The 14940-nt window shown below is 48.3% G+C and overlaps 1 protein-coding gene across 1 annotated transcript in view; it reads right to left on the reverse strand.

The window, feature by feature from the left end:
* The window catches only part of MLLT6 (myeloid/lymphoid or mixed-lineage leukemia (trithorax homolog, Drosophila); translocated to, 6), a gene marked incomplete at both ends in the record, with an annotated part of 29575 nt that extends 16185 nt beyond the window's left edge, over positions 1-13390 (reverse strand). The window contains 6 exons of the mRNA XM_010181812.1: positions 4327-4434; positions 5357-5450; positions 6152-6255; positions 6684-6793; positions 8387-8441; positions 13311-13390. Of these exons, the coding sequence (XP_010180114.1) occupies positions 4327-4434; positions 5357-5450; positions 6152-6255; positions 6684-6793; positions 8387-8441; positions 13311-13390 (551 nt within the window). The remainder of the gene's footprint in view (positions 1-4326; positions 4435-5356; positions 5451-6151; positions 6256-6683; positions 6794-8386; positions 8442-13310) is intronic.
* Between the last annotated feature and the right edge of the window lie 1550 nt (positions 13391-14940).

Raw genomic sequence — 14940 nt, forward strand, 5'->3', positions numbered from 1 at the left:
GGCAGGAGCAGGCAGAGAGAGGGACACAGCCCCTGCCCGCACCAGGACCATGCTGGGGGTTTTGTGGGTTTGCTTCGAGATACACTGTGAGCACATGAGAGTTTTTACACAAGGACTCAGGGCTGGCCCTCGCTGAGCTTTGCTGCTCTCCAGTCATTGCTGCACCCCCACGCTAATGGAGGGATTTGGTGAGGGCGGTTAAACCCCCACGTAAGGAGAGATCACAAAGGACGCTATAAAACAGGACTTCTATTGCTACATTAGAGCAGATTCAGGGTCAATAGTCCTTCCCAAAAAACCTGTGCTGGTCTTGCAAGCAGCCACCTGCCTCCCACTTGAAAAAAGCATCCACTTTGCCCTTTGGTGCCTGTGCGGACCCAAACTCCATGAGGCAGACCTGCCACCAACAAAAATGCAAACACAAAGCCCCTCCCAGAGCCTGTGGGTGTAGATCTCAGCCCAGTACAACTCCAGTGCAGTATATCTGCCAGGCCGGATCCTTGGCTCCTTTCCTCCACCAGCATCAGGTCTGCACAGACAGGCGATGGCAGCGGCGATGCAGGCTCTGCCTGGCATCTGCTCAGCCGCCATGGGACCGGGGGCTCAGAACTGCTCTGGCTGGTGCTGAAGGGGTAAGGGGGGCAGGATAGAGACAGTTCCTGTACCCCATAACGTGCCCACCCTGCTGCATGGATTAAGGAAGCGGTCCATACCCAGACCTCAGGAATAACCACAGTCAGGGTTATTTGCTCCAAGTGCCTGCTTCTCTTTCCTGTGTCACTGGGCAGGGATCGTTCCTCTCCTAACAATGTCCCATATCCAAATTAAAAATCCCCTGATTTTCCTTATGGGTTCCAGGTGTTCACTAATAATAACCCTGGAGGAGTGTCTCCCTCCATGGGATATATGCCTAAAAATGTTGTAGTCTGCTCCTGGTGTGACAAATTTCATTCCACGGAGCATGGTAATTTTTTTCTGTGCATTGCAAGCAGACAATATAGGTGACAGAACATCTGTACTTCATTCAGCCCCTGTGCGTCATCCAGCATTTTCTTGGTATTTAGCTATTGTTTTCTTCCTTTCTTTCTTCTTTCTTTTTTTAAACAAACCAACCCTGCAAAGGCTCCCACAGGGTAGGGTATACACATCGCAATACCAATCCCAAAGAAATAAACGGGGCTGGTTTTGCTAAGGCCTGGTGTGTTCTGAGGCGGACCCAAAGCCTGGAGCTTTCCCATTTTCAGGACGGCACAGAAGGAAATGCTTGGGCTGGTATCATTTGTGCCTGCAAGAGGCGGGGGACGCCGACGCTGGCTCGCAGTCCCACATCACAATTGTCCCTTGTTCTGCAGAGAATGAGACCTCACAAACGCTGAACTGTTTTACAGCAGGGCTTAGGAGTCCAAATCCTGAGTCTCTGCTCTCTTACCGAAGCCACTGGGTTAAATCCTGCACCCCTCACTTAGTCATTAACTCAGAGTTTTCCTCTGTAAAGCCTAAGCAAACAGCCACAGCCCTGCACTGGAAAGGAGCTGTCAGGCTCTGAGCTCCTCCTGGAGCAGAGAGCCACAAGCACCTGCAACAGGGACCCACATACGCTCTGCTCTGCACTGGGGACCCACACGAGCTCTGCTCCTCAGCATCAGCTCCCTGCAACGTCTCTGGCTCCAGGCGGCTGGGCCTGGCCGGCTGCACAGCTGGACAGGCTCAAAAAACCACTGTTCTCCTTCAGGTCAGCTCAGCAGCACACCCAGTTCCCCTGAAACTTGTGCAATTAGATCACACACCACCAGTCACGTACTCCAAAACCATGTGGGAACTAATGGTTCAACCCTCTCCTCGGGTGTCCCTTCACAAGGGCTGTGTTCCTACACCACCTCGCACCCAGGCGTTCCTCCCTGAGCTTCACAACTGCTCCCAGACTCAAAAACTACCCAACATCCGTGGAAGTGCCTTCCTTGCCCTGTGCTCTGCACAACTCAGCCCCCTTTCCATGCTGACTCCCCCTCTCTAAGTGGAAGGTGTTGATTTTGCACTTGCAATCCTGACCCTGGAAGGGGCCTCCACAGGATCCGCTGCTCGCAAAGCCATGAGCCATCAGGAGGGGACGAGTGGTGAGGCAGCAGTGAGACGGAGTCTCTGCACGTTTGCGAGGAACCCAGAGACTAACAATAGTGGCAAGCGCCACTGAGAAGCCTATAAATAACCCCATATTCCTCCTGTTTTCGCTCTCCCCCTGGCGCTGACCTGCTTTCCAAGCAAAGCAGCACTTCCCCTGCTCCTACCTGCCAGGCGCGTGACCGCGCTCCCACCCCCGCCACCAGAAGCTGTGCAAATATAGAAAAACCCTCGTCCGGTCGCCAGCCTTGGACTCGCGCAGTCTGTCAGTTATGATTACAGCTGAGCCCTCCAAAGCCGCCGTCAATCTTCCCCGCTCCTGCCCTCTCCTCCACCCCCTCCGCCTGCTTGTTGGCTAAAAATACCACGTTCCAGTACAGCCCTTCACCTTGTGCCAAGCCCTCGCTACCCGGCCGTGGCACAGATGCTCTTCCTCCCTCCCTCCCCTCCTCGCAGCAGCTGAGCACACAAGAGGAGTAAATACTCCCCGTCCGCTTCAGCTTCAGCGGCCGCAGGAAATCCATTGCCTCGGCGCCACTTTGTACGGGAGGTTCACTTTGTTTGCCCGTGTATCAGGTACGGTTTGGGCAAGCGTCCCAGACACGTAATGGACATGGTGGGCAACGTTTCAAACTGGATACTGCGGGATAACCTCTGTAAATAAAGAAGGAGGTGGCTTTGCTGCCCGCAGGATTTATGGAGTCTCAGCTGGGCATGCCAGGAGGGTGTCAGTCAGTGTCAACTGGTGGCCACGCTGCTTGGGATGCCCTTGTCCCCTGAACACTGGGCTGAGATCCATCAGACTTAGGCCACATAACCCACCGGAGCGTCATCGGGCTGTTTCTGGATGTGGGTCACTACCATTACCATTCAAAATCCTTTACGCATTGTGAGGAAGCCTACTGCAACAAGATAAAAACAAATAAAACAGAAGTAAACAGCCGGACACCTATGGCAAGACTGGAAAGATTCGCACTGTGATGCGCAGAGCTATCACCAATTGTGTTCACACCACAAGGTAAATCTGGCTTTTGACTACAGTGGAATATATCCAGCGGTTGCTTGGTAGAGTAACTCTGGATTTCTGCTAGCAAAAACCAGGATATGGCCCATAAAGTATTAAAAACTATCTGGCCACACTGAGAGTATCCCTATATAAGTTATTTCTGCTTCAGATCCTACCCCACTGCTTTGGATAGACAGGGTGCAAAGGAGGGTGGCAGGCCTGTATTGTGGATTCTTTATATTGAAGAAGCTGTCTCAAGGGATAGGGAAGGTTTCTTACTCTGCTGCCACTTGCCTTAGAACCCCAATCCTAAAAAAAAACACATGTCCTGCCTTCTACGACTATTGTTATAAATAACAAATACCTCACAAGCCTCTGGCCTCCTCACTTCTTTTGGTGCAGACCCTTCCCCACTGGAGCCTGCACCCCTGCCAGCACCCAAGAGTCCGCTGGGATTCTGTCTTACATCCACTGCTGCTTTTCCTTGAAATAAGAGCATTCATCATGTGAGTCAGCTGGTTAATGATGAACCTTGGTGTGCTGTTAACAAGTCCTGTAACACTGCAGCAGTTTTGATGAGTATGTCTTAACCAGCAGAGTTAAATAAATAACCATGGTTCCAGTCAGATCTGGCATGTGATGTTCTTCTAAATAATCATTTAATGAAGATAAACTCTTTTCACAGGTAGACCTGAAGCAGGTGGAAACTCTGTGACTGCCTAATCTATCCAAAAACGTACTACCTAGTTTATACTAATTATTGTTCTTGCCTACAATGAACCTGCTGCTCACAACGTGGATTACTAATCAGTATCTTTTTGTCCTTTAAAACTTGGACTCTGGGATCTGAGGACAACGACCTCAAGTTTATGCTCTCAAGCGGCTGCATTTAAAACCACAGCCCCAACTACTTCCACACAGATCAACCCTGAAGCTGGAAACCAAAGCACGGCGTCACCTCAAAGCAGACTCACCACAAGACAGAGAGGGCAAAGTTTCCCGTTTCATAGCATGTTCTGCCAGGACACCTCTGGCATAATCTGAACATGCAAACTTGACCTCACAGCCCCCACTGCTGCACTGCTCCATTTGCATACACGTTTCTAGAGGCCTGTTTAATAAACGCAGCCACTACTGACATCTCTGGCTGTGAAATGCCGCAGAGGCAGGGCTCACCTGAGGAGCCACGGGTGCTCTCTTACCTTCTTTGGCCTTTCGTGGTGGGATACGTGCTTCTCCTGGGCAGGGGACGTGGATCGACTCCTTCTTCCAGCGATGAAGGAGCTACCTCCAGAGTGACGTGAGGTCTTCTGAGGTAAGCGGGGAAGAGGAGAGGAGTTGGAGAGCAGAAAAAAAAACCAAAAAGAGAGAGAGGACACTGTTATAGAGTCCAGCTTTCACTGCTACAGTGAGCAAAGTTACAGTACCTGGCTTGCCTACCACATGCAGGACCTAACTCTGCTATCTACCTCGGCATCAGTTAACTTGATCCAGAGCTACACTTGTGTCAGATACCGAGGGTACCTGAAGGGCAGGGAAGGTGTCCTCCAGTTTGACTTTGAGGGAAGCTCGGGACATCAGTCACTGTGTGTGATAGCACTGATAAGCGGGAAGGAAAGTGGGAGAGGTCAGCAACAAAGGAGCCACTGAGACACAAAGCTGGAGGGAGAGGATCGCGTTTCCTTTTTGCTGCAGGGGGGAGAGCAGGTGTCTACTAATTATGCAGAGCAGGAAAAGGGTTCCTCTCTTTCCTCTTAGTACAGTAATTAATAGGGGAAGTCCTCTGCCCCAAATATCCCTCAAACAGTGAATGACTCCGTGTCTCTTCTGCGCTGTCTCTGTCCTCAGGCAGAAGTCCTGGCTGCTCTGTGTTACCCTCCTGCCCAGCATGTCTAAGCAATGCCCCTAACTCCCTGGAGCATCAAACACCAGGGCTGCCCTCCTTTCTTGGGACTTAACTTTCAGCCACACAGAGAAGAGAAGCCAAAACCAATGGGAAGAATTCAACCCCTAGTTCTGAAAATGGGTTTAAAAATGCTATAGAAATGCAAAATATAAATTAATCTTTATTCCTAAGCGACTTGGACTGAATGCCTGAAAAGGGAAGGAGGCTGCAGACCTTGTTTATGTGTTCTTGGAATTTCTTACTGCTCTGAGTTCAGACACAATCTAGAATGAAGGCAATGCCTTTTATCTGACAAAAATTTCCATTGCAGAGATGAAGAAACTCACCATTTTATTGAAGTGGTACTTGCAGTAGCCACAATATTTGACATTGTCGACTTCTAGGACTTCCTCTTCACATAAGAGGCCGGCCATCTGGGCACTGAAATACATGAAATTAGGAGGAAAATAAAGCAAGTTGTACAGCCAGACCACATATCCCATCAAAGGGCAAAGAACAGTTCAGGATACCTAGGCAGGGTCTTGAAGTTTCCTGTTCTGCTTGCCAAGTGGTGTGCGAGGAGGGAGGAAAAAAAGTCCAGACTAATTTTAATTCATATTAAGATCTCCAAAATTGTCAGTACTTTCCTACCAGATAGTCTTGCAATTGTTGTTTTTTGTAAGGGAGGCCTGGGAGAGCAGTAACGATTCCAACAGAAGATGTATCACAAGCAAGGAACCCATGTAAAGCTGGGAATCTCCCTGCTCAGATGATAGGCACCATTGTTTTGAGGCTGCGAGGGTACACGAGGATATCAGCCCTTAAAATCACATCATCAAGATGATACTCTCACATGTGCACTGCTGGAGAAGGAACATTCCTGGGTTGTGACTCATCTCTTCTCCTCTTGGATTCCACATAGTCTCAGGGAAATCCCCAGCCTCCTTTTTCAGCAGGCTCCCTGGTGAAACCTCAGCCTTCCTGGGGAAGTTCCCCTCACAAACTGAGCAAGGACAAGATACCCAGATACTCCTTGCACAAAACAAATCCAGGGCCATCAGCCCAACTCCCCACACCACCCATTTAGTGCAGCAAAGCCAACAGCTGGGGCTATTTTAGGGGGGATGCCGTGGGGAACTCACCAGGTGACGTGGAAAGCTTGTCGGCAGCCGTGTCGGTTACAGGCCATGCATGCTCCAGAGGCTGCTTTGCTCTCCCTGCCCTGCTCCTCACAGATGTAGCAGGTCTGCAGAAAAATAAAAATAATACAAAGTGCTCACTGAAAGAGGCAGATAAAATGTCTACTTCACTGCCCTCGTTCACTCGTAACTCTGTGTCCAGTCACCTCCCTCCTGTGACAACATCTCTGGGATATTTCTCAGTGGCATGCATAAAACTCACATCATCTTTTTCTCCCCAAATAACAACTGTGTCAAATCAAAATGTGGAGGAACCAACATGCAACTCCAAGGCAGAGATTGCTCAAGTTGCAGGAAGCTGGGGAAGAGAGAAACTGAGGAACAAAAAGTTCTTTGCAAGAATTTACTTTTGTTAGTTGTTTTTAAAGGAACTGGAGTACCTGGAAATTCACATAAATTGCACAGGAGATGTGGTAGAATAAGATGACCCCAAAAAGCCAAGTACCCTTCGGACAAGAGAAAGAGATGGCCTTACCTTGTTGAAGCGGTCGTGGGGTACGTACTGCAGGACAATCGGCTCCATGGTGAGCACGTTGGCAAACTGCACCTCTGGGATGTACAAAGCACAGACAACATGGGCCCACCCTGGGGAAGCAAACAAGAGAGAGTAGAGTCATGCAGGGCAACCCAGAGGAGTCTTGAACTCAGACAGGGCTGCAGACAAACATGGGAGGGAGGGAAGGAAGGGAGTGTAGGAAGGGAGCCAGCTTGAGTTAGGTGTCAGATTTGAAATACTGCTTGTTGTAACTTGGTTAGGAATCAAATCATTTGTGGGTGAAAGATAGACAGATACCACCTCCAGATTAAATAAAAAGGCAGAGGTTTCTTTGGGAAAAGAAATGTACAACGCTTGTCATTCTTAAAAGCAGTCCCTCAGGATCTGAGACCCAGAGCTGAAGACCTCACCAAACCCAAGAAAAGCATCCAAGCAGTAAATGCTGCTGATGGGACAGGTCTGACGTGTAGCCCCATGCCACTGGAAACAAAGCTCCCTTTATTGGCTGTTATCAACGGCTAAAGAAGGCCCTTTTTCAGCAAGCCAAGTTAGATTAAAATCTAAATCCACCAAGACACTTCCCAAATCAGATGTGTAAGTTGAAATTCCATCTGGTCAGGACAGAACTGAGAAAGTTTGAAGGTCAGGAGTCTTTGGGAGCTAATTCGTACTGTATGGCTACTGCACCATAAGGGTTTAGCTAAAATGAGGATGGATTCACCTGGGCAGGCAGAACCAAACTCCATGATTACAGAATCACACAGCACCGTAAGTACTTGGGCAATATAATTCTGTGCAATGACATGATTGTAACACTTCTTGTGCCTGTCTACACAGACCTGACCAAACCATGTAATAACACGTTTGGAAGAAGATGCTATGTTATTATAAAACAATCCCCCAACACAATACTTGAGCTATTGCACCAAGGCTTTTGGCACTTACAGCCAGCTCTAGCTGATACAAAATACAAAAATACAAAATATCCTGGACTTAGGGCTTCTTCATTAAATATGGGATCAATCAGAATAAAGACCTCCTTGCCTAATTTAACTCTTTCTGTATTAAGGTAAGTGGCAGGTAGGTACAGAAGCCTTTCAGAGAAATGAGGTTTTGAGAAAAATTAAGTTTGATCTACACAGCTAGCAGCATCAATAGCTACAAGCTCTGACAATTGCAATCAGACTCCACAGTACTTCACAGCACCGGAGGCTGGGGAGCATCGACGAAGAGCAGATAAATCCTGCAGAGAAAAACATCTTTACTGCGTCCTGGTCCCTGCTCTCGGTGGGGACTCAAGGCTCTGTTAGCTGGAGGATCACACTGCTGCTGTGCAAGCATGCAGCACATAACTTGGCAACATCCACGTTTCTGTAAACAATGCCAGATCATGCACCGATTCCTGCGAGGTTACACTCAAGAAAAGGCACATTTCAGGGGATGTGCTTCGATGCCAGCCAGAGGCCAGGCAGGCTCCCTGACAGGGAAAGGTCTTCTCACCATGGAGGCTTCATAATGTGAAGTTTTGTAAGAAAAAGGCAGAGTGTTTTCATTCCTCTGGAGCCTCCAGCCTTCCCTTTCTGGTGACATAGGCTCAAAAATGAATTATTTTGTGCCCAGGACAGCTGCTGAGTCCCTGGAGGCTCTGCACAACATACCCGGCTCTGCGCAGAGGTACTCACCTCCGTTGTCGGTCCGTTTCAGGGCTCCATCTTTGTGGGGACACAGTTCACATCTCTTGAAATTAAGCAGAAACAAGAAGTTTAATCTAACTCCCAGGGGTGTGGGGCCAGAAAAGAGATGATTCACTTACAACATGCTTATGAAAGATTTGGCTGCTTTCAAAGAGAGGAAGTGGAGGAAGGGCTGAGAGCGGTTTGGGTGCAAGAAGATACTCTGACACAGTTCGATATCGTCCTGTCTGTCATGGATGTATTTAAAGCCTCAGACCAAGAGCCACGGGCTACAAGCGAACCTTGACTTTCACGGGGCTTTTTAAAAACAAGAAATTAGTCTTTGTGGTTGGGGAGTAAAACTGAAAACCATGACTCAGAGAGCAGAAGGCAAATAAAAAGAAACCATTATCTATCTTTGCCTCTTTCCTTCCTTCCTTCTCTCTTTCTCTTGCGATATTTTTTCCAGTCTCATGAGAGGAGGGTGAGGCTGCCGTGACATTTTTGCTAGTGGGGTATGGAGGCCATGGCAGCCTGGACACCCTGCTTCCTCCAAACCCAGCCCGAGGGAGGGTTGAGATGGGACGAGGAGGGCATGAGGGGAACATCAGTGTCAGAGAGTCCCTGCCACCCACGAGGGTGGAGGAAGCTCCCTCAGTGCCATCATGGTGGGCAGAAGGCCAGAGGCACAGGACCATGATGGGCTGTGAGGGACGGAAGCGACTCTGTGCCCCTCTCCATGCTCACTAATGGCTGCTTTTGGGGAAAACCATGAGGAGAAGATACGCCATCTCTTCCTTAGGGGGCCAGCAGCCACGTGGTGATGGGAGATGAGCCTCTCATGCCAAGGCCCCGGGTAGGGAGGCCTCCAAGGCCAGTGGCAGCTCCAAACCCACCAAAGGGTCTCCCTCATGGCTGGGGCAGGGACAGGCTTCACAGGTGAGGGGGAGGCACAGGGTCAGAGAGGATCCACCCAGGCAAGACAGCAAGAGCCGAGGAAACCCAGCACCATGGCCCCAGGCGCCATTCCTCGCCTCATGGCGGACAGTGAGGCCCTGCCCTTGTTTTTCCTCCCTCGCTAATTTCATCCCTGCCCAGCTGACATTGGCCTCCACACCGGCCGATCGCCACGTAACGGCTTTCTCCCCATCATAACGCCCTTGTGAAGCGTTGGCGGGAGCTGGGGTGGTTTCGGGGCGTGATGCCACGCATGGGGGAACACGGTCCCGGCCCTGAGGGCTCCTCCTAGGCCGAGACACCTGAAAACGGCCGTTGTCTTCTCATGGCATCACCCATGGAAAATTTCTACGTGCTTTTTGTTTTGTTTTGTTTGACTTCAAAAAAGGCCTGAAAATCTACGACACGCAACCCTTTTTCTTCTAGTAGAAATGTCCGATTCGTTAAAAACAAAACAAAACAAAACAAAACAAAAAAGCCCCGTTTTTCTGTAAAAAACATGCTTCGTCAGCAAGTTCTGAAATGAGGTGCCTGGTGTCAAAGCGAGATGGAGGACTGTGCGGCTATGAGTATGCAGGATCTGCTTCACTGCGATCATGAGCGTAACGGGGCAGGTGCTCCATGCCCTGAAAAACACCAACCTACTGAGCAATAACTGGCCACAAGAAAAAGCCTCTGCCACAGAGCAGTCCCCACAGACCTTCCACAAAGATGGTTTTCCTCAAACAAGCTCAAGGTTTCCTCTGCTGAAGTTTTACCTCCTGGACAGACGGACACAGTAAATAGGATTGCAATGCTATGGCTCAACATGATCCTCTGACGCTTTCATAGGAGTCAAGCGTGCAGGGCTGTCAAACGGGCACCTTTGGCAAGCACCAAAATCCCTGCGATAATGTATAAATCAGAGATGAGAGGACAAAGCCCAGTGCTGTTGTCAACAGCCTGTGCCTCATTTTCCCTGCAACTTAGTTTGAGACGTGGAGGGGTGACCACAGGAGGGGTTTCTCGCTGCTCCTGGTTAGGTCCAGGCTGCCAGAGGGCTGGAGAGCTGCTCTCACAATTACTATGGAAAGCCCGGCATAGCCAAGACAGAAAAAGAACTGGGTTAACTGAGACACTGTAATAAGAAATTTGCACTTGAAAAGGCCCCTCCGCTCTCCCCTCCACCCCTCAGATCAAAGCGGCTCTCCCACCATGCGATTAGCAAAGCTCTGATTGTAACAAGAGGGGTTAACAGCTCCATCGGCCCCACACAAGACTTTTAATAGCCCTGCCTCAAAATGACAGCTAAAGCCTTCACATGATCCCTCACATGAGTGCCCTCTGGCCATTGCAGCTCACCGGGCTTCCTAGACAATTTGATTACAAAGTGGATGGGCTTTCAGTTGCTTACTGTAAGCACAATAGCATCCCCGGCATCCTTTAGGGACCTGAGCATCTGAGGAGGGGTTAGAAGCAGGGATTAGCGGTACCTCTTCCTTTTATTCAACCTGCACAGGCCCAGGCAGTCTCCAGGGTTTTTATTTCCACTCTGGGAAAAGAGCAGAGCTTGGTTGATTTATACCAGGTTGTGTTGGGTAAGGTTAGAGCTCCTGACCCCCTGGGGCTTCTAACTCCAGGATCTACCACCAAGGGTCTACACTTGGTGACTGAAGTTAGGGCTTCTGAGCTCTCTTTCCAAAGCCGAAGAGGGGATGGAAGGAGAGACACAGAAACCAAGAGACCTATGTTTCAAAGCACTCACTAAGGAATGCAGTGTTCTCCATGCCTCCATATCTCATTTTGAAAGCAAAAGTATCAATATTTAGACAACAAATCTGTTTGTTATGGACAAAGCTTGAAAACCTCTTTACGATTCTCCTACGAAGGCAGATGTGGGAAGAAAAACATTGTTGTTTTTCAAAGGAGTTTGCCACACAGTCATTATGAAAGAAACACAAATATCAATTCATCCTGCTGTTGTTGTCAGTGTTTTTTGTGCTCAAATAGCAGCATCCCTCCTTCAAGATCCTCAAGGCAGCGTCTGCAGGCTGATTGTGCCCCTTTTACAGCTGGAGAAAGCCAGGCACAGGGATGTGCAGTGGAAGAGCCACATCCTCCAGCCTCACTGGACCACAGAGCACAAATTCAAAGTGTTTTAGTAGCAGAGCCATGCACAGATCTCCTAAGACCTGACTCATTTCCCTTACTCTGATCATGCTGTTTTCTACATCAAAGAACTAGATTCTTTTTAAGTATTTACCCATCTGCGTGTCTGTTGCTATGACTGCTGGTGTTCAACTGAAAAGGTGAGGGATTTAGATAGGAAATCATCCCCAGCTCTGCTGAGGAAGGGAGATTATCACTGTTCGGTTATTCTCGGAGCAGGGCTGAATGGCATGACTGAAGCCCACCACACACTGTCTAACAGATTTCACCGCGGGCAAGTTAAATCAGGAGCCACCTACGGGGGTATTGTTTTCTGGATACCTTAGAGCCACTTTGAAGCGTATAATGTGCAAGGGAAAAGTTACAGTCCTTGCAGCGAGCACAGGTGAGGAGGACTTGTGTGTACATGTATTACTACAGCTTGCATTGAATTGTAGCTAACGTTGAGGAGGTTCACTCTGCCTGCACGGTTGGGAGAGCAGGGGGAAGGAGGCCCATGAAATCCAAATTCCTTTCTTTGCTATGAAACTATCTGCAGGACGTAAAACCACTCAAAGACTCATTTGATCTTCTTTACTGCAGCGCACATAAAAGCAGCATCTTACAATGGGAAAAGTGCTCAGGTCTGAAAGTCTGGTCTTGTTTACACTCCCATATCCAATGAGGAACGAGTTAATGCAATGTGGAAAGCATGGCACAGATACCTAATTCCCCCATTCACTCATCTTTGCCAAGTTCTTCGCCCATCTGTGAAACAGATTAAACTTTTGTACTGCAGCAAGCAGAAAGCCCAGCTGAGATGGAGCACGCTATTTGCTCAGGCCTGCACAGATCGACAGATTCAGAGGTCATCTCCATCAGCTTCGCGAAGTGTGTACTTCAGAAAAAAATTAGCTAATCCAGTTCAGAGAGCAGTGCAGGCATTAATAAACGTTTGTGCTGACTGAGACTTTTTAGATTTAAGGAAAGCCAAATTTAAATTCATTTTTAAGAGAGCAAAGTGGGGAAGCTATTTGAGATTTACTGCATGGCAACAACAGCATCCACGGCACAACCAACACAGTAAAGATCTACACCCGGTGCCTCAGCAGTTGGTTGGTGCAGCCGTATCTGATAAGGATGCGCATAGGACGTTACTGCCAAGTAGCTGGTGTGCCTCTCGCAGCCGCGTTTACTGCACAAATAACTTTGCCACATAGACGGACCTCAGAGGCAGCCCTGGCCTGATTGTTTCCATTTTCCTGCCTCACCGGGAAATGCCAGAATTAATTAAGAACATTTGTAAAGTGTTCTGTACTGCTAAATTGCTACTTAGGCAGAAACTAAACCCTGATCCAGCTTCCTGTCATTTTTCTCTGCTGTTTTACAGACTTTATGTAGGAGACTGCTGCGGCAAGATACGAATGCCAATCCACCCTGTCAGGCAGTATGATAACTTTGACAGTGCAGTGGCATCTCAGGTGATGCCAACTTCCCTCCACTCCAAAACTTCCCGAGGAGTTTTATAGGGAAAAAACAGCAAGAAAACCACCTTTTAGAAGAAGGCCATTATTTTTTAGCAGATTGAGGTCTGTAGACTCAAAAAGTTTGTCAATGAGAACTTGCTTAAAAGTACCTCTGGCAGCATTTTCATCAAAATGGCTAACAGCATTGTATAAAATAACCTGATATAATTATTCCTATTGTATAAACAAGCAGGTTAGAGGCAGAGCTGGGATTACAATCACAGCTGTGCTGAAATGCCAGGGGACCACGCTGCTTCCAGAAGAGACATGACAGGCATTGAATGAACGTATTTAGTGTAAATACAGGTGTGCTCCGTACTCACCACCCGGGCGGCTCTCTCCTGAGATTCACATTTCCGACAGAACCAGGGTCCAGTTGGAACCTGGACAATTCCATAGCAAGCTGGAAAAAAAGCAAAGAGAGTTCATTAGACCACATTTAAATCGACTGTTTAATTCCTCGAGTGTATATAAGAGTTTGCCAGTGCTGTTATTGGTCAGACGTGGGTGCATATTCTTCCCCTTTCCAGCTTCCAGGTCCAGCAACAGCAGCCAGCCTTTTGCAAGAGGTCCACTGTGAGTCATTTATTCAAGTTTTCAAATTAGCTCATGCCCAGCATGAAAAATTCCTACAAAAATCCAGCCTAAGTGGGAATCGAGTGCTTCATAAACAGTGTCTAATTCTGGCCCAGCGAACTCTAATGGAGCAATCTCTTGGCCCTTAACTTTTCGAGTGTCACTAGTGATCTAAATACAAAATTATGAAACGGATGGCTATGAAGCACCTTAACCATAATTAGGACCAAGATAAAATCTCAGCATCATGAAGGAAATCATCTCGGTGAGAATTCCGGCAGACACCAAGCGAAACTCCCATTTACCCTGCACACCCTCCAGTCTGTAACCCACACCCAGCAGCAGCCTTTTGCAGGTGATCACTGAATTCAGGCTTTCCAGCACTGCTCCTGGGAACAGGTTTGGTGTTACTACAAGTCTCCAGCTGATAATCCAACAAAATCAGTGTTTTTATCCAGCTAAACCATACATCCCTCTTGCTTTCTACACCACTACTGATGCTCTCAGCATCTCCCTGTGCAAGCTGCAGCTCCTGCTTCTTTAAAATCAGCTCCATTCTCTGATGGGGTAATGTTGCTTGAAGACTGTTCCCCTTCTTGGGTGACCTCCTCCCTCTAACCATCTAAAAATGGTCTTTGTGAGTCCCAAAGGAAGCATTTTTGACCCTGAAAGGGCTCTTAGCCACCATGCAGGTGGGTTTAAAGCAACGGAGGCTGGTAAAGATAGTGATAAGAAGGCTGTGCATCTCAGACAAGGGTATAGGAGTCTCCTAGGACAGAACAAATTATATCTTCCTTATTCCACCTTCAAATGTGAGCTGGCGGCTGGAATGGCATTCCAGTCACTGGAGACATTTGAAACTAGGTTGGACAAAGCATCTGAAAATATTCTGCTGGAAGCGATGCTGTGATGTTCCCTGGGGGATGGACCAGGCACGACCCGCAATCGGTTCTCTCCATCTCTCTAATGTCTATTACTCCACATCAGCCAGGAAAGCGAGCACAATTGCGGAGTTAAACCGAAAGAGCTGGCTGCAAGATGAGCCAAGGCATACGCACAAGAAAATAGGAACTACATGAGAGCAACGAGAGGAGCCTGCCTTGGGTCCATCTTTAGCAGCGGGCGGAGGGCCAAGAGCAAGCACTCAGCTGGAGCCAGCACGAGCTTCTGTGCCCGCTGCTTCAGAGAGGAAGAAAACAAGGGAAAATGCAGAGCATAAGTAAGGCAGAGTCAAAAATACCATTTGTAAACGTTCTTAACTACCCTGGTAGCGTCTTCAGTTCCAATTGTGTTTTTGTTGTTTTGGTTTTTTTACTGGAAAGGGAAGTTTTCTAACCAACATCACAGAACTAGTCCCGATATTTACATTTTAAAAAA

Source organism: Mesitornis unicolor, unplaced genomic scaffold (genome assembly GCF_000695765.1).
Source record: "Mesitornis unicolor isolate BGI_N332 unplaced genomic scaffold, ASM69576v1 scaffold8673, whole genome shotgun sequence".
In the NCBI taxonomy this organism is placed as follows: Eukaryota; Metazoa; Chordata; class Aves; order Mesitornithiformes; family Mesitornithidae; genus Mesitornis; species Mesitornis unicolor.